This window comes from Perca fluviatilis, chromosome 12, assembly GCF_010015445.1.
Source record: "Perca fluviatilis chromosome 12, GENO_Pfluv_1.0, whole genome shotgun sequence".
Lineage (NCBI taxonomy): Eukaryota > Metazoa > Chordata > Actinopteri > Perciformes > Percidae > Perca > Perca fluviatilis.
The window spans coordinates 13,255,214-13,274,499 of record NC_053123.1 but is presented as its reverse complement, the minus strand read 5'-3'; the positions used below and the strand labels follow the sequence as shown (position 1 = coordinate 13,274,499).

Sequence of the window (19,286 nt, the reverse complement as noted above, 5' to 3'; positions counted from 1 at the left end):
TACAGAGGCCCCGTTCCCTCGCAAGCACGCGCGCGCGCGCGCGCACACACACACACACACACACACACACACTTATACACACAAGTATCCATAGGAACAAATATGGCCGACATCTAATTCAAGATGGCAGAGTGAGTTCTCAGGCTTCCTGGAAGGAAAAATTTGTCATTTGTTATCAAGTCCAATAAAAAAAAAAATGGTATGTGCAATGTTTTGTTCTGTGTTCATGTCCAATGGAAAATTAAATTACCACTGCTGTTGATGGCTTGTTCACAATTTTCCAAGTCATCACCATGAGTTCTCAAGTGGTATTTACAACCAGGTCAAAAGACAAGCTTACGTCACGTAAATCAAACACAAACGACATGAAAACATCTGTGAAACCAGCAGTTTAAGGTGTTCTCTGTAAAGTGACCACTGTTTTTTTTTTATTCCTGATGTTTTGACTGTTGTAAACTCTTCTCCTCACAGCATCAATCTCGTGAAAACAAAATAAGACCGTCGAGATCCTTGGATCCCAGACACAAATGAGGACTTGTGCTTAAGTTTGACTCGGTAGAAATTAGAGTCCTCGTACAAACAGATGAGGGGAACCTTGCTCGAGGTCTGTGCACAGCTGTTGTGGAATCTGCTGGTTTTTTGTCATTGAGTCAAACGAAGCAGAGCTGCGAGAAAAACAACTGGCAGGCTCATCGTACTCGTAACAAAGTAAGGAAGAGACCAAAATATAGATTGGTCTGCCTGATGTAACTACTTTTTGTGTGTGTGTGTATATATATATATATGTGTGTGCGTTTGTTTAACTATATTCGTGGGGTCCAAAAACCAGGAGTCCAGTATACTTGTGGGGTCCTGACAGCTTTGTGGGGCCAAAATGCGGGACCCCACAAGTTTAAAAGGCTGTTTGAGGGTTAAGACTTGGTTTTAGGATTAGGGTTAGAATTAGGTTATGGTTAGGGTAAAGGTTAAGGTTAACGTTAAGCATTCAGTTGTGATCGTTAAGGTTAGGGTAAGGGGCTAGGGAATGCATTATGTCAATGACGGGTCCCCACAAAGATAGTGCCACAAACCTGTGTGTGTGTGTGTGTGTGCGTGTGTGCATTTGTAGGCACTAGGATTTGACTGACAGGTTTTGAAGGCCAATGCAGATACTTTTGGACTGAAGCTTCCAATAACAAATTCTTCTGCTGAAATTTGACATTTAATTTTCATGGCAAAAAAAACTGGCATTTTTACTTGGCTGACCCAAAAAGCCCCACAAAAAGCCTAGCTTCGTACACTCGCGTGGAACAGGATTAAATAAACAGACAAGAATGGTCATTTAAACAGTAAAAATGGAAAGAATCAAAGCGACTGCTTCATATCCGTGATTCTAAGTGGAAAAGCGATATTTGTCAGACTAGCCCTAGTCTTTTACTGTATGTGTGTGTGTGTGTGTGTGTGTGTGTTTGAGTATGTGACCAAGATAAATCTTAATCTAAATCGCAGAGGGTTTTTGGTTTCATCTGTTGCTCCAGACGCACAGGATTACCCATGCTGCACTGCCAGCAGCCAGGAGAGGATCGCAGACCATGCTGTAATCACTTTGTAAAGTCTATTTCCGTTTCATGGTTTTGCTCACTTTCCTTCACAGTTTAAGGGATCGGGGTCGAGTTCTTTCCCCCCCCGCCCCCACAATCGAATAGTGGGGAGAAAAAAAAACACAACCTTTACAGGTACAAACTGCCAAACTCAATGACAGGCAACCTCCACTTCAAATAAAAGAAAAACATGAAAACATTCAATTTAAAGTGCTCATATTATGCTCATTTTCAGGTTCATAATTGTATTTAGAGGTTGTAGCGGAATAGGTTTATGTGGTTTAATTTTCAGAAAATACCACAATATTTGTTGTACTGCAGCTCCTCTTTTCACCCTGTGTGTTGAGCTCTCTGTTTTAGCTACAGAGTGAGACATCTCACTTCTGTACCATCTTTGTTGGGAGTCGCACATGCGCAGCAAGTACTGCATTATAACGTGTTACAAAGTGACGCACGTTTGTCTCTGAAGTAAAGGCTGGACTACAACAGAGCTGTTTGGAGCAGTTTGTGAACAGTGGAACAGATGGTAAGTCCCTTTGGGGTGGACTTTGGGCTTTTTTCACTTTGTAAACCTATAACATGCACAAAGATATATAACACAATAAAGGAAAGGGGAAAAAGCATAATATGAGCACTTTAACATTTTTTTTTGCAACAAAATATTGCTAACCCTCTTTTTCTGTTTCACTAAGAAGTATTACACGTACAATAATTACATGGACAAAATAATGTAACAACATTTTCAGACCATTAAACTTGTGAGAGAAAACCTGTCGCATTGAACAGCATTTTTGAGTCAGATTCCGTGTCTGCAATTTTGACCCAAAACATTTTGTGCTTGTTTTCTGTAAGTCTGTGGAGAGCTTGTAGCAAAGTCTCATGTCTGGGTTTTTAATTCTGCGCTCACATCATATGGGCATAAAACATTTCAAAAAGTAGAATTTTGTATTTGTAGTTACAAAATGCAGTTCACCACCCAGAAGATTCAAGTGTGCTTAGCCAATTATAGACTCTCACCTGGCTGTGACCCAATTAAAGCCAATTAGACATCTGTGTGCTCAGCCAATGAGTGAGCTTCGCCGGTGTGCACATGGCTAGTTGTTTGTGCTTCACTCTGGCCTAGTTAAAAAACAACAACAACAACAAAAAAAAAAACAGCAGGAAAACCATTTAGTTAACTCTGTTCTTTCACTAATACATGGCCAGTATTACTCTCTGACACACACACACACACACACACACACACACACACACACACACACACACACACACACACACACACACACACACACAGTTAGCGAGTCAAGCTCTGAGTTTCGCTGTGCTTCTATCTCCAGAAACAGGGAAACAAGGTAGATGGTTGTGGCTGGATGTAAACTATACAAGCCTGGATTTCACACACTCAGGACGTAGAAATTCACAAAGCAGACTGACTGTACACTCACTGAAGCCGTACAAAAATACTTGTTAGGTGTCGATAAGATCAGAGGAAAAGTTGTTGTCAAAGGTTGGCAGTTGTGTGATGAGACTCTTGCGTCCCTGCCTTCAGGTGTTCTGCCCTCCCCGTACATTCTCCCGTGAGCATCGAATCCACACACACACATTTGGTTTCACAATATTGCTGCAGTCAGACAAAAACTCTCAACAGTATCTCAGAAAAGGCTGAGGAAGAGGGATTATTGTTAGCAAGAATATATATGTCTTTCTGATCTCTGCATTACTGACTATATATTCTTTCATGGTTAAAAGGATGTGACAAGTAGCAACGGAAATCCCGTTTGTCAAATAAATAATAACTGAGTGTAAAATACTGTATATGTAGATATATTGGCAGATTGTGTAGAACATTACCAAATGCATTCTTTGTCTCTATAATCCCACTTAAAAGATCCCAAAACAAATGAGCTGAAATAGTTTAAAGAGTTGTGGCGTAACTTTTTTGTTTCTTCCTACATTCAGCAAGCCACTTTATTCACTTTAACCCAGTTGTGTGTGTGTGTGTGTGTGTGTGTGTGTGTGTGTGTGGGGGGGGGGGGTGGTCTATAAAGGACAAATTCTAATAAAACAAATGGCTGTATAAATGTATGTAAGATGTATAAATAGAAGAATAATTAACCTTAGTTGTGTTTTACTTTTTGCACCTTTAGTTTTGTGACAGATCATCACAGCATGACTAGTTTGGGACAACACAAACGTCTATTTCAACATATATAGAAAAACATAATAATGCTACATGCACTGTTATAAACATATATTGGGTTGGTATGAAACATATGTGCTTGTTGTCACAAACTAGACACGGAGATGTGTTTACAATGATCCTGGACTGGACACACACTTCCCTCATCACCTGGCGATAAATCTGCACTTTTCAAACGAGGAAAGCACCCGAATTTAAGTTCTGAGGTCTCAGAGGAAAGCAAAGTTAATGCTTTTTGTGCTAGGGTTTGCTGGTGGATGGTGCCGAGGAGGAGAACTGGGAGGCAGGGTTTGTCCTTCTGTGTTCTTTGAGTCTGTGTGCCTTCAGTAGTCAACATCACGGGTCCAGACAACCGATTGTCTGATCCAACCGTTGCCCTGATTCCTGTGTGGCTGGTCAAAGTGGGGGCTAGCTTTCCTCTATGTGTGTGTGTGTGTGTGTGTGTGTGTGTGTGTGTGAATTAGTTGGACTGATATGGGTTTCTGAAGACATTTACTATTATTGATGTTTTGTGCCAGAATTTATTAAGTTTTAATTTCATTAAATCGATGTTTCTTGACAGATTCCACTTCTAGAGAAAGCATTCTGACTATCATCAAAGCAGCTTTCTTTTTGCAATGTCCGTCTTCAATCCAAAAGTATAATTCTTAGAAACCAATTTCAGTCCATTCTTCATATGTATGTAGCTGTAAAGCTTGTGTGTGTGTGTTTGTGTGTGTGTGTGTGTGTGTTTTGTAACTCAAAAACAGGAACAGTGTTTTGTTCTTTTGTCCACTTCTTCCATTTCAGAAGCTCTCGACGAAGCTGCTGGGAAATAGGCCGGTCTGTCCCGTCCTCTGCAGGGTGCCTTTGTACCAGCCGTCCTCCCTCTTCTTGTGCACAAACACTACGTCGCCTTCCCGCAGCTCGATCTCGGCCTCGCTCTGGGGCGGGTAGGGCACCACCACACGATACCTGCCACACACAGAGACAGTTTTAACACACATAGTGCAGGTATGAGTGGAGAGTGTCAATATGTTCCCTAATATAGACAGCAGTGTGTTTTTTCTTTTTTTTTTTGGAAAAACGAAAATATCAACCCTGGGATTCTCTGGGATCCTGACCCATCAATATGTTCCCTCGACCTACCTCGCTAATACCTGGCTTATAGGCTTCCAGCTGAAAACTGTCACCTTGATTAAGGTTATTAACAATATTAGGAGCAGGATTATTATAACGATGTACGGTGTGTGTGTGTGTGTGTGTGTGTGTGTGTGCACACCTCTCTCTGGACAGGGGTTTGGGTTCAGGCCGGAGGACCATCAGAGCGTTGCTAGCGCGCGTCGCGGGGGGCGACAGGGGGAAGTTGGTATCCAGGGAACCGGACTTCCTGTGCAGAGGCTCCAGTCCAATGGCCCCCGCCATCTCACTCTCGATCGGACAGGAGCCGGCTCGCCCCTGCGACGCCATCGGACAGGAACCTGAGCGGGCGTGGTGGTGATGGTGGTGAGGATGGTGGGCAGGGTCGGTGGCCACGGCGCCGTGGCCAGATAGCGAGGGGTCGTGGGTGGGCGGGGACGAGGGAGGCGAGCGAGGTTTCTTTTTGGCTGCCGCACCCGACAAGAGCTTTAATAAACCTCCTGCTTTCCTCTCCTTCTGAGGGATGGACGGAGTGAAGAGCAGGAGGGAGATAAAAAGAAGAGATGGAGAGAAAGGGAGGAACAAACAAACACAGAGGCCGGTAAGCTGCACAGGAATAAAGTCTTGAACAGTCATTTTGGAAAGTGACAAGATGGTAATGAAAACGGTGTCTGTGTAAACAATACCTTTTCTCGTCTCTACATAAAGAGACCACAGACCACAAATGTACACACTACACAAAAAAATATTTCCTTATGTCAGGGCTTATTTTTTGTTAATAAAAGCATCAGAGGGCAGACAGTAAAGCAAGGTGAGCTGTTCTCCTTTCAATATTCATATTGACAAAGTCTCAGGAATTCTGATTGACCGAGACATGTCTTTTATATCCGCTGCTTTGGTGTCGTTTATGTTGAAAGGACACGGCATACATTGCACCCCCCCCCCCCACCCCTTATTTCTGTGCAGCGTCTGACTGTGATTACATGGTACCTTCCTGTAAAACCACAAATTGTTGTTTTTACATTTCTGTTTGTGTGTGTATTCATAAAAGAAACAAGATACAAACAAGCATACGGTGGTTACCGGGCTGTACAGCACTGTCCATCCAGTCAGACTCTGTGTGATACCAGAACGACAAAACAGCTTTGTTTCGTCTGCTGCTTGTCCTGATTTTACCGTCTTAGTGATGACAACGTGGATCAATACTGAGCATGCCTGAGCATAATTACATTTTTCTCTGTAGATGCATGAAGCCTCCGTATCAGCTCTGTCTCTGCCTTTCAGCCATCTGTTTCTTTTATACATGGGCTGCTGGATCAAGCAACATTTTTTTTTCTTTTTTTACATTCAAAAAACGCTGTCTATTCAAGGCTGTGATGGACAGTTGGCATGGCAACGGTATGGAATGGATTTACAAAAAAAGCAAAAGGAAAACTCACACAAATTGAGACAATTGGGCTATAGAAATAAAATTGACTTGAAAACAGAGGTGTTGATGGTCCAAATGTATAGCTGAAATCATGTGTAACTTAATCCAAACCAGAGCAATTGTGACAAATATTATCGTTTCTCAGTAGCAGTATGGAAAACATCTGCAAAATTTTTACTACTTTACCACAGTGCACACCTTGCCAGTGTTTTTAAAAATGCATGGATAAGTGTGAATGTGCAACACGTCAGGGAGAGTCAGTGGGACAGAGACCAAAATACTAGAGCTGTGACCAACAGCTAAGTCCGTATGCTGCATGAATGGCTGCTCAGTAATCTGCACGTGATTGAAACTGAACAGTACATTAAATTGACTCCACACTCCAAAGTGTCATTACAGAAACGGCGGCAGCAATAGCAGAGGATGCAAATGGCACTGGAACAAACATGTTAGTGTGAACCTGTGCTGCAACGTCTGGAACACACAAATGGGCCGATGCCTGCGAGCTAGTTCAGGCACTCAACTTGAGCTGCACTGCTGTACACACACGTGACATGCCCCACTCCCTGTATCATTTACCAAACACACCCGCTTAATTTGGCGGTCTATTTACATTGCACAATTCAGCATCTCTGCCTTGTCAATGCTGTTGCTGCCCTACACCTGTATCGCTGCCTGCTTTCAGCCCCACCACCACCCCAGCATCCATCTGCAGGCTCTGGCCAGAAGCTACTTTAGCATCACTCCCCAATATCTCATGGAAACCCAAACTGCGGGAAGTGATGAGTCTGGCCATCCAAACACAATGTTCTGCTGTTATATTTCCATTTCAAACATGAGCTGTCTGACTGAACCAAATAAAAAACTTAATAATTACCAGTTTCAGTCTAACTTATGACATCTGTGTTAATTGTTTAACATCAGATACCTCCAGAGCATGTCTTAGTGTGAATCACAGTTGCTCACATTGTGAGTGCAATCATTGTTACCTTGATCATTAATGATTTCTCTCTGTTGTCTTCACATGAGAGCACTTCAAGCCATCTCTTTTCATCCTCTCCAGCATGAATGATTTCTCTAAATATCAGATGGATGCTACATGCTGCAGTAAACATTTGATGATTTGCATAATGCCCATTACAATTTCTGAAACAACACTGAGAGCTTATTTGAGGGAAATCTAAACCTATAATCACATTACAAAGAACACTTCTTTAATATAGTTGACATTTTTGATATATAGCTATCACTTATTTTGTCGCCCATCTGTCACATCATATTTGTAAGCCTTTGCAGATGGCTCCGTAATACAGTCAACTACTGAACCAGGCTTAAAGCAAACCTGTGCTTCATGACTGCTGTAAAAAGAAGTTGTCAGAAGACATGGAGAGGATCAAAGTGATAATCTGTCAGAGAAAAAGCCAGACCTCAGGAAAACGTAAAACACAACACTTCAGGAATTTTCTGAAAGAAATGACCCAGCCAGTACACCTACTTTGGTTTTGGGTTGCAACTAACAATTGATTTATCCATTTATTATTATTTTTTCAATCAATTAATTGCAAAAAATAGTGGCAAATGCCCACCATAAGTTCCGAAAGCTCAAGTTAGCATTGTAAAATGGCTTGTGTTGTCTGACTAACTAATCTAAAAGTTCTTGTAATACATCCATAAATCTAAACTATAAAAAATAGGGCCAAACAGGAGAACCTTTGACTTTGACAATTTGGTAGAAATATTACAACCCAAAGAGTGATATACTAAACAGACTGAATTTCAGAACTAAATTCAATCATTGAACCTCTAACAACGAAACTCATACATTTACACTGACAAAGTACACAGTCACCAAATCTTTGGTATAAGTGACTAAAACCATCACAATATCTGATTAAAGAATTCAATAACAATTCATAGTCCTAATGACCAGTCTTAGTAAAGAGATGGGACAGAGCATAACAAAGTGCTTACAAAGCAAGAGTATAAACACTTTGACTCAGCAGACCCACTATAGAAAACAAACAGCAATCCTGGCTCTTGCACTCCAAATACCGATCCTTTGGAGATATGCATTTCCCTAAATACCAACAACTGATTCTTTCTCACAGGATTAGGAATGTGAAGCCTTTTTGTTTAACTATTCCTCCCAAAACATACATTACTTTTACGTAAATCTAATGATGCTCACTGTGTGCAGCGTAAATATAAAATGTTCCACTGCTTTGGCAACATAGATTTCCTTCCTGTCATGCAAATAAAGCTTGTTTGAATTTTACTCTGGGAGAGGGAGGAGAAGGTGGAGAGAAAAATAAAGATGAATAGAAGGGGAGAAAATGGTGAGATACAGAGGAAGAAAGGTATGGAGGAGGATGGACTCAGAGAGGGAAAGAGGTAGAGGGGAGGACAGAAAGAAGGAGAGGAAAGAGAAAAAGTGGAAAGACAGAACAGAGGGATGTAGAGAGAGAGAGAGGAAAGGAAGGAGGGAGGGAGGTAGGTGGGACTGAAAGCAGCAGAAAAAAGTGAATAATTACTCCCTCTCCTCTTTCATCTGCAGGCTTAAAGGCTTAATCTGCCTGTGAGTGTGTGTGTGTGCTCGTTTATGTATGTGTCTGTGTACACAAGTGAGTCAAACTGCTGCTGTTGATCCAAAATCAACCACCAGATGGCAGCATACACTCACACTTTAAGTCTAATTTAGTTTTGGAGGAGTGCCTTGCGCTGCAGCACAATGGCAGGATGCTGGAACTGAACGGAGCCTGTAGTGTTTTCTTTCTTCCTCTCTTGTTCCTTTTACAAGCCGGTATTTAAATAAACAGCATTTACATTTTGCCGGTGTGTGTTTGTGTGTAAAGTTTGTGTGTAAGTAATGGCACACACTAACAGATACATTTAAAAACCAATCACATCTAGGAAGAATAAGGTGCTGATGTTGAGTTCATTGTCAAAAGCAGGTTATGAACTAAAGCTTTCAGAGTAGACGCAGGGGTGTTAAGATTGCTCGGGGTTTTTGCACAGTTTCTGTCCACCCCCCAAAGCTAATTACTTATCATTTACTCACCCACGCTCAACGCTCTCTAAATGCGTTTGAGGTAAATATGTGAAATAAAAAAAAAAGGATCATGGGATCTCCATATATTGCTTGGTGTAATTGTTCTAATCTAAGCTCAAAGCCTTAGATACTGTTGAATATAGTTAAACATAGTTTTTTAAGACATTTTTAGACTTTTTCTGGACCTTCTGAAATCCTGCAGGCACTTCCTACAGCCTTTCAGTTGGCAGCTGCCCTGCGTGCCTAGACTTCTTGGAAACGGTCTACTAACACATCTCAATGTCCAACGTGATATGTGTCTGTAACGCTGGCTGCGCTCTAGACAGTGTGTCGAACAGAGATTATCCTAACTGTGTCTGCCAGACAGTTATCATAGCTGCTTTATCAGTTCCTCTGTGACAAAGACCGACTCTGTGCGGCCTGATCGCCACACTGACTTCAAACCTGATGTTTCGGCTCTGCCAAGCACAAAACGTTAGAGTAAGCGCTGTGAACGAGGGGTTAGGCTGAACATCTTTTTCAAGGGATACTATGATGATATAATATTTTGGTGCGAGACTAAAACAGTATCTTTAAATGTGATCTATTGAGTTATCCTGCCTAAAAACTGAGACGTATTATGGTTTTCCTTACAGAGTTTTAATCTTGTCAGGGTGTAAAGGCATCCAAAACAGCATTTATATCATAACTGGATGCTACAAATAAAGCAAATCCATATTGAGAGGTTGTTTTGGTAGCATAGCAGCTCATTCAGTCTGGGTGAGGCAGGTCATCACTTAGTATTTATAGACAGCATTCCAAAACAAACCACAATGATTTTTTTAGGCTCACATTTCATTTAGGAATAACAAAAAAAAAAATTGAATATCAGAATGACAGATACAACTACCTTGTTCCAACTTTATTATATATATTCAGCATATCAGTAATAATCCTGAATCCATTTCAAGCTATCTTTGAGTGTGACGATGTAAACAAGGCCGCTGCCTGCTGTTCCATAGTCAATGAGCTGTTTGTCAGCTAGCCATAGATTAGCTGTCCCAGACAGTGGAGCCAACAGTTAAACAAATGGAGCTGAGACAGAAGCGAGCATTCGGTGCCATCCTTCACTGTCAGCGTAGCCCGATTTAACATCCACCGCTTTAACACCGCAGATATCACAACATATAGGATGGCATTCAGCATTTGTGCCAGCTGCCTGGGGGAATGACACTTACTGCGGTATATACAGACACGCTAACCCTAACCCAATACACAAAGCCATGTGAAATCTGGAAGACAAAACACTTTTTTTTTCACCTGATGTGGTGTTAAAGGTAATTAAAACGTGTGGAGAGTTTTAGCTACAGGATGACAAAATGTCTCCAACTAAAGAAAGTGGCACCATGTATTTTTCTTCTCACACTAATTTTATGTGTACTAGCTGAGTGGTTGGAATCAAGAGAGATTGTGTTCTCTTAATGGAGATGTGTACTCACACTGACTCAATATTTGTTTTTGCCATATTGAATTCCAGTTGCCTGACTCTGGATATTTCATTTAATAATGACTATAAATTTAGAGCTGAAAAAATTAACTTGATTAATCAATCAGTTCGATTGACAAAAAATTAACCTGCAACTATTATGACAATCGATCAATCGTTATATCCTTATATAATTTTTTTAAGCAACAATACGAAATGTTCCATAGTTTTAGCTTCTAAGTTGTGAGGAGCTGCTGTTTTATGTGGTAGTCAATCAAAACTTTCTGGGTTTTGGAGTGTTCATCAGACAAAATAAGCTATTTGAAGACGGTTGGGCTTTAGAGAAATGTAATTGGCATTTTCTCACATTCTATAGACTAAATGACTAATCCATTCATCAAGAAAATGATGTATTTTATAATGCCTGTGTACACTATTATATAAGACTAAACGATGATGAAAATCATCATTAGCTGCAGACCTAGTCAGAAGGCGTTATTTCATTGAAATGAAACATGAATTGCATGCAAAAAATGTTGAACCAATCAGTATTCAGAAACTTATTTCATGATCAATAGTTGTGATTTTCATTTTTGAGGAACCCGTTTTCACATAATCTGTCCTGTCTTGATGTACTTAGGCGAGTGATTTCTTTAAATTCCTTCTGGGAGACAAGTGTGAAGTTACTGCATTCAGCTCTTAATTATGGATGAGGTGGAAATAATAGAAGTTGCATTGTAGAAGCAAGACATCCAATTATTCTATTAGAGAAAAAGTGCTAGTTTCTCTTGTTTCTCAAAACACAATAAATCTTTTGTATGGAAATCTGGTTAATTAAGGCAGCTAATGGTGGAGTATCAGTATCTATTTCCACAGAGGATTTTTCACAGTATGACGCTTAAAGATTGGTACAAAAAGACACATCTTAAAACAAGCCAATGAAAATTGACTCTCAGCTAAAATGTGCTTTTGGAGTTGTTCTTGAGGTGAGCCTCACCTTCTCTTTGGGTGCGAGGACGCCTTGGGTGGGGCTGTGGGAGGGGCCCGACGATGATGGCTGCAAGGGACTAGTTAGGTCCCCGTTGAGAAGCACCGCTGACACGTTGGGAGGCGTGAGGCAGGAGAGAGGGGAGGAGAGGGGGAGAAGGGGCCTCGAGGCAGGGGATGAGAGGGGTGAGGGCCCTAAGCTCGGTCCTGGAGACACCATGGAGAGAGGACGACCCGATTGGCCAGGGCAGCGTGAGGGGGAGGAACTCTGAGGACGCAGCGGGGAGAGGGCCACTGTGGAGCGCTCTGGGCTTCCAGCAGGAGGACTGTGGACTAAAACAGACAAAAACACACGTGTGTTATTATAATTGTGAGAAACTTTTAATGAGTACAGTCATCACTAATCCTGAGAGGGAGCATGCCAATGTTTTGGGAGCACTCAATATCTGAGGAAAGATATGGTATCAAAATAATCTCTCTTTGGTATCCCAAAGGATACCTGGTTCCTGCAAGATATAGCCGCAATATTGCGTGATTTTGTGCCAATGTTGGATTACAGTAACGTCTAAAAGGTATACTGGGTAATGCAAAATGCAATTACTTGACACACTGTTATTCTTAGGAGGTTTAAGCATAACAGCAAAGGCTGCTGTAGTCTATCCCCACATGCATTGTGTGGAATGCAGAGAAACCTGTCTATCACAGAGATGCAGATGAACGCACATTATCTATGAATTACTTATTTAAATGTGTTGAGTCTTCTAAGAGTCTACAATTGACCTCAGTTGCACATTTTTGGTCTGACTAAAACCCACAAACACAGAACAGGCCGATCTGAGAGGATGAGGTTCAAAATTCAAACCACCTTGCTAGAAATGTGAATGTATACTGTGAATAATCTAAGATTTAGTCAAGGCCCTAATTCTGAACGTGCCCCTTGTAGAAATAGAAGAACTGGCGGAGATGTTCTGAGTTTTGGAGCACTTTTCTCAGCCTTTGACTTGTATGAGGTCATTTTGTGCTACACACACACACACACACACACACACACACACACACACACACACACACACACACACACACACACACACACACACACACACACACACACACACACACACACACACACACACACACACACACACAGCCACCTGCTCTTCTCTCTGCAGTACTCAGGCAGAAATCCATAGAGAGGCGTGCTGGTCATGTGATGAAACCACTAAACGCCAGAACTATGCACATACTTTATTGTGTAATGGAGACCAGATGTGTGTACGTGTGTCTGTTTGTGTGTATGTGAGAGGGAGAGAAAAACAGAGGGAGAAAAGGAAAGAGGTGGACGGAGAGAGACATGAAGCTCTGTCATTACGCCTCCATAAAACAAAATGCACAGTGATGTCATTCAGCTGTGTTTGGGAGTCCGTGTTCACTTGCGTGTGTATGTATGTGGGAGTGCACATGTCTGTGTGTGTGTGTGTGTGTGTGTGTTATTCTTGGCAGTGTTCTCACAGTGTGTACTCTTGAGCCTCCCAAAAGAAACGGTCACCATTATTTTCTCAGAGGGAGAAAGAAAACACACAAAGAGAAAGAGAGAAAGGGGTTCTGGAGAGATGAATAGACTCTGAGTGGAGAACAAGGCTGATATGATCTAGACCTTAGTAATGTCTTTGTGTTGTGTGCAGACTATATGTGCACAGCACATACAGTATGTTCTTGTAACTGTTCTGCAATAGTGGCTTATGTTCAGTGATGATTCAGTGGGTTCATATAGTGCAGAGGAAAGTAAGAGTGAGAGATGGGTGCATGACGTTTGCTTACAACAACAGTATCATAGGGGTTCACATATATCTTTTCAATGCAAAGTTGTTCTCAGCAAGATGGTTCTGAACTGTGATTTCTGCTGTCATCTCAACGCAAGAATACACCAGCCCTCTGAGTTCTCTCTGTGTGGAGTTTCTTCGCTATTCTGTGTGTTGTTTTTCCCAACAGTCAATGACTAACAACATTGGAGGAACTGGAGGTTAAAGAGGCTGCTGTTAGCATATGTCAGCAACTTTTTATATGGTGCAGAGGCTACTTGAATTAATGACTGATCAATATTCTATTATTCTGTAATCAGGGGATAAAATGCTCTGCTCCTTTAAGCCTGTAGGCTGGTGAGCAGTCTTAGTATTGCACTGCGTGATATTGCAGAGCATGACATACCAGAGACAGACACATCTTCATGTGAGTAAATACTTTCTTTTCACTTGCTTCACATTTCTCTGGAGGATACAAGATTTGCCTATCCTTTCACATGGTGTTATATTGGGAGGCTTTAATGTGGCTGCTTCTGTTGCAGAATAGCAGGCTGTTTGTTTTTACAAGTGTAGCTCAACTTGTTTAACAAGTTCTCAATTATTTCTATCTTGAGTGCCACTTTGGACGAGAAGATTATGAATCGTTTATTTACTATGGTGGGGCTGTGATATTTTGTTAATTCATGATAATCAGTGAACGTGCGATTGGGATAGATTAATAAACAGGAACAAAACTGAAAACAGATGTCTCTGAATGTTTAATGAATCCAGTGCTATACGATTAAAACCCATTATGTGTATTTCTAACATTGTGTGTGTGTGTGTGTGTTTGTTACTGCTTACCCAGCTGCATTGAGGTGCGTGCCTGGTTAACCGTATGCTGATTGGAGCGCAGGCAGTTCTTCAGCTGGGCGGCGGCAGTTTGCGGAGAGGAGGCGGGATTTGCAGCGTTAACAGAGTTTGCTAGTGGGGTGGAGGGACGGGACGAAGAGGGCCCCGGGGACCCTGGGGACCCTGGAGACGAAGGGGCAGAGATTTTACTACACCCACTTCCTCCTCCTCCACCTACTGGACTGGACAAAGACGAGCCCCGAGAAGCACCAACTCCAAACGGGGCCCTGCAGAGGAGAGAGGGGTGAGGGAGAGCTTGTCATTGAATGTTTCAGTTGTTTAAAGTGACTATATGTAACTTTTAAATGGTTCTTTTAAATGTTCAATTTTTCATCCAGCAAAAGAACGCTATTTTTATATAGTTTTTATTAATGCCCAGGTCCGATTTTTCCCGCAAAGTCACAAAATGATTTACAGCAGATAGATGGCGCTACAGAGCACACATTCTGAGGGGTCACAGATTTCGGCATAAAACTGGAAAAGCCTGTGTTATTGTATCCAGCCAGGTAAAGGGTAGCAGGCGATTTCTTTATATAGGCCTAATTGTATTTTAGAAGTTATCTGCTGTAGTTAGGGCTGATACTGGGGCAAGACCATCCCAGAAAAGAAGGAAATTAAATGAAGAACAACTAAAAGCTAGGAAAAGTGAAAGACAACAAAATCCGAGTCACACTCGGTCGGGCTTTCAACAGATGGAGACAATTACGGGATTGTAAATGATTCAAAACCGACCCCGAATTGGCCCTCAGCTATGTAATGTCTTTGCGCAATGTGGCTGTGCCCCCCTTCCATTTAGCACGGACGTTTTATTCCTTCTAGTCCGTGTTTGTGTTGGCCTACTACTTTATTTTCCCTTGTCCCCCAGTACTTTTGTAAAGTGTCCTTGGGTTGCGCTATAATCTACGTCAGTGGTTCCCAACCTTTTTTCCTTGGCGCCCCCCCTACTCATATCTAAGAAAAGTTGAGCCCCCCCCCCGAAACCAAAGTTGAGGTAACTCTTGAGATAGAGCCTTACTTTCTTTTTTGATACAGAGGAGTTATCAGCACTTTTACGTTTCTCCGCCATGTTTCATTCATAAAATAGTGATGCCGTGGCGGCAGGAAAGACGAGGATGATAGCAGCTAGCAGCTGACCTGATGACAGCAAGGACCACAGGTTAAGAGGTCCTGGAGGTTTTGCCTACTAAGTAGCCTGCCTACAATTTTAAGCGAGAACAAAAATTTATAGTTTTCATACAGACTTTTGTATACATTATATATTCTAGTGTATTATCATAATTTGTTTAAAATGTGCAAATATTTTTTTTTTTTAACCTCAAACCAGATAAAGACTTGCGCCCCCCCTGTGATCTTTGCCGCCCCCCTGAGGGGTCCCCAGACCCCAGGTTGGGAACGACTGATCTAAGTTATTACTACGCTGGTTGCTACCACAAACTCTTAATGCTTTGGCTTGTGACACAGTGACAGTGATAACGTTACCAGGTTTAGCTCACAATACATCCAAAGTAGGCTAACTTACTGTATGCAACACTCGAAATGCAACGATGCATCTGTAACGTATTCTTTTATTGTAAATTAATGATTTTCTGTCTGAGCAAAACATTCATCGCAACTATATGACCTCCCCGTAACGCTAACTCCTAGACCTTTACGACAGCAAGTGTGATAGAAACACTACCGCTTTTGTCCATAGGGGCCACTGAAATCAACACAAACTGAAAGTTACAAATAGCCACTTTAAAGTGCAAGTTATATGTTAACAAAAAGGATATTGCTTTAGAAACAGGGGTCTTTCTGTGATACCAAGTCATGCTTTTTTTTTTTGTCATGCTACCACTGTCACTCTGTGGATGGCAATGTCTGTTTGTCTTCTCCACCACTTTGGTCCAGAGTGAACTATTAGATGTATTGCCATGAAATTTGGTGCCGACACTCAAATAACAAACAAATAAGGGTAAATTGTAATAACTTTGTTGAACTTCTGACCTTTCATCTAGTGTAATCAAGAGTTCAAATTTTGAAACTTTCCTAAACTAAATTCCTGCAACACTAATGACATTTTCATCAGCCTCAGCTGCACTTTGTGTTTAGTGCTAATTAGCAAATGCTAGCATGACAAGCTAGATTATGCTTAAATTACATTTGTGAACACTGTAACCACTATACTCACTTGTGGTTTTAGCATGCTAATGTTAGCATTCAGCTTAAAGCAAAGCTGTGTACAGCCTCACAGAGCCGCTAGCATGGCTTTTGTTTAGTACAAATTTTAATAGCCAGAGTTCTGTCCATAATAGCAGAGCAGGAGGTGCAAACAGCACTATTATCCTCTGTCAAAGTGAGTGATTTCAGTGCTACTATCTAACGATCAGCACGACTTAATGTCCTATTGTAACATATATGGAGCTGCAGAGTGTCTCTCTGCAGAGTACTGAATGGCAGAACAGTGAGCTGAACATTATTGACTCGGCGGTATTCACACTCTTATGGCCGCCTATTGACTTCCAGTCACACACATACAGAGTTATGGCTTTCTGTATGTGTGTACTGCATGTGTGTGTGTGTGTGTGTGTGTGTGTGTGTGTGTACCAATAGAAAAAGCAGTTATTCACAGATTCTTTGATTTGAGATGCTCTATGGACAACACTTGTACTGCTTATTGTGTGTGTTGGGTTTAACACACAGGCTTGTAAAGGCCCATAGAGATGAGAGATCAATAACTTTTAGGACTTTAAACATTTTTTTAAGACCATCATCTTTTACACCAAAACTGCATTTGTGCCAGAGTGGAAAATCCTCATGAAGCAGCATGTATGCTGTTGTGACACATTCAAAATCTCAAATGAATCCAAGATAAATATTATCCAAATAAATTCATGAATTATTACATGGAATCTGATCAAATCAAATACTGTATGTTTATATCAATCATGATAATAAATCCCACAACAAATATGTTAATATTCAAACTGCATTTCAAAAAGAATGGCAAGCCTTTGTGCAGCCTGTATTGGTCTAACTCTAAAATGTACTGTACGTGTGTGTGTGTGTGTGTGTGTGTGTGTGTGTGTGTGTGCGGACGTGCGTGCGCGTGTGTGTGTGTGTGTATATGTGTGGGCAACTTTGGCAGCCTCTCATTATCATATTGAAAAATTTCTGAGCTGCACTGCAGACAAAGGAGGGGGGAAAGGTAAGATGGGGGGGAGGAGAGAGAAGGAGAGAGTACGCTTGCATAAAAATAACAAATTGCCTCTCATTTGATTACTCGCCTGTCTTGCTTCTCTCTCTCTCTCTCTCTCTCTCTCTCTGTCTCTCTCTCTCTCTCTCTCTCGCTTAGATTGCATAACTGCAGAATGTGAAGCAGCCATTCATATCCAGTGTAGAGGGACACCTGCTGTTTTTGCAGCTATTTCATCTCTTTGTATCATTTTCTCTTTCTCGGTCCTCATTCTGTTGCTTTCTATTACTATCTTCTATTTCAATTTCTTCCCAGCTTTCTTCCTCACCTTCTCTTTCTCCACCCTATTCAGTCTTTTTCCCTTTCCCTGTAGCTACCCATCCTTTCTGTCTATCATACAGTACCATATGTTTCTTTTCATCTTATCATTGCCGTGCTTTCCCTCATTTATGCCTTTCTATTTTCTTTCTCTTTCTATTATTCTAATTCTCCCTTGCTTTCATTTTCTTTCTCTCTCTTTCTTTCTTTGACTGCATCATGGAGCAGAATACAGATTAGATGAACCGCCACTGCAAATGTTTTCACACATACAGGAATAATGAGGATAATTAAATTGCCAAATATGATTTCAGCACACTCATTTTTCTGTTTTATTTGGATGTAACAGCTATGAGTAACAGTGTTTAGGATGCCAAACGTAACAATGATGACAATGTTGATGATAATGATCAACACTAAAATATGTGGTAGCCCAACATTAGAAGTCAGTATCAACTGACTGCTGTTTTGCATGTTACATTGTAATTAAATCAAATTGGAACTATCTCAGGTATCTCTATTATTTTCCTAGTTCAAATGTAAAAACAGTGAAGATAGATTTTCACACACACATTTTCCAAAAGGAATAGATTGGTTTAAACTGATTTTCACAGTTGGTTCTGTTTCCTGCTGAACAAGTACAGTGTTCACAGCAGTTTACAGTCCCTTCCTGGTAAGTATTTCTCAGAATATGCTTTAGCTGGTGTGATAATCATTTTGGCAGTTTTGGTGACAAGAGGTGAAATCAGAATCCTGACAGTGCACAGTGTGGAGCAGAGGCTGAAACAGGAAGTATACTGTTTTTAGCACAAGGAATACAGTATTCGTAGAGTGCGCCTCCACCAACTCAAACCCCAAAACATTGCTTTTTGGGCGTGCCTTTGTGACAAAAGGCAGTGCAATTACATACAGTAACAAGTAGCAAAATTGCACTGCTCAGCCTGATCTGCAATCGGGTTCAGTTGGAACCAGGAAATTACCGTGAAAAATTACAATGCAAATTACAACGACTGTGCTACCACTGTCTTTGTGTGAGGACACAATTAGGGGCCATAGTCTTATTGTACTACACTGCTGACCAAACCAAATGCACTGAATAATAAATGGAGCAAAGGTTTGAAATACCAGCTGTTTAAAAAAGGCATGTGAAAATGACATGAATGCTTAAGATAATCACTGGCTTCAATGCAAAAAGAGAAGACGGTCCCGGACCACCGCTACCAACCCATCAGACCTCTATCACCTGAATGAGGTAGCTAAAGTCACATTCTAGT

The 19,286-nt window shown here is 41.3% G+C and overlaps 1 protein-coding gene across 3 annotated transcripts in view; it reads right to left on the bottom strand.

The window, feature by feature from the left end:
* Positions 1–3,608: 3,608 nt before the first annotated feature.
* LOC120570402 (E3 ubiquitin-protein ligase SH3RF3-like) overlaps positions 3,609–19,286 on the bottom strand; it is a 93,555-nt gene continuing 77,877 nt past the window's right edge. For 2 of the 3 annotated variants that reach the window (XM_039818722.1, XM_039818724.1), the window contains 4 exons: positions 14,472–14,746; positions 11,840–12,162; positions 5,042–5,415; positions 3,609–4,734 (listed from right to left, as the gene is read on the bottom strand). In XM_039818722.1, the coding sequence (XP_039674656.1) occupies positions 4,566–4,734; positions 5,042–5,415; positions 11,840–12,162; positions 14,472–14,746 (1,141 nt within the window). In that variant the 3' untranslated portion in view covers positions 3,609–4,565. The remainder of the gene's footprint in view (positions 4,735–5,041; positions 5,416–11,839; positions 12,163–14,471; positions 14,747–19,286) is intronic. The other variant, XM_039818723.1, reaches the window with a different exon arrangement.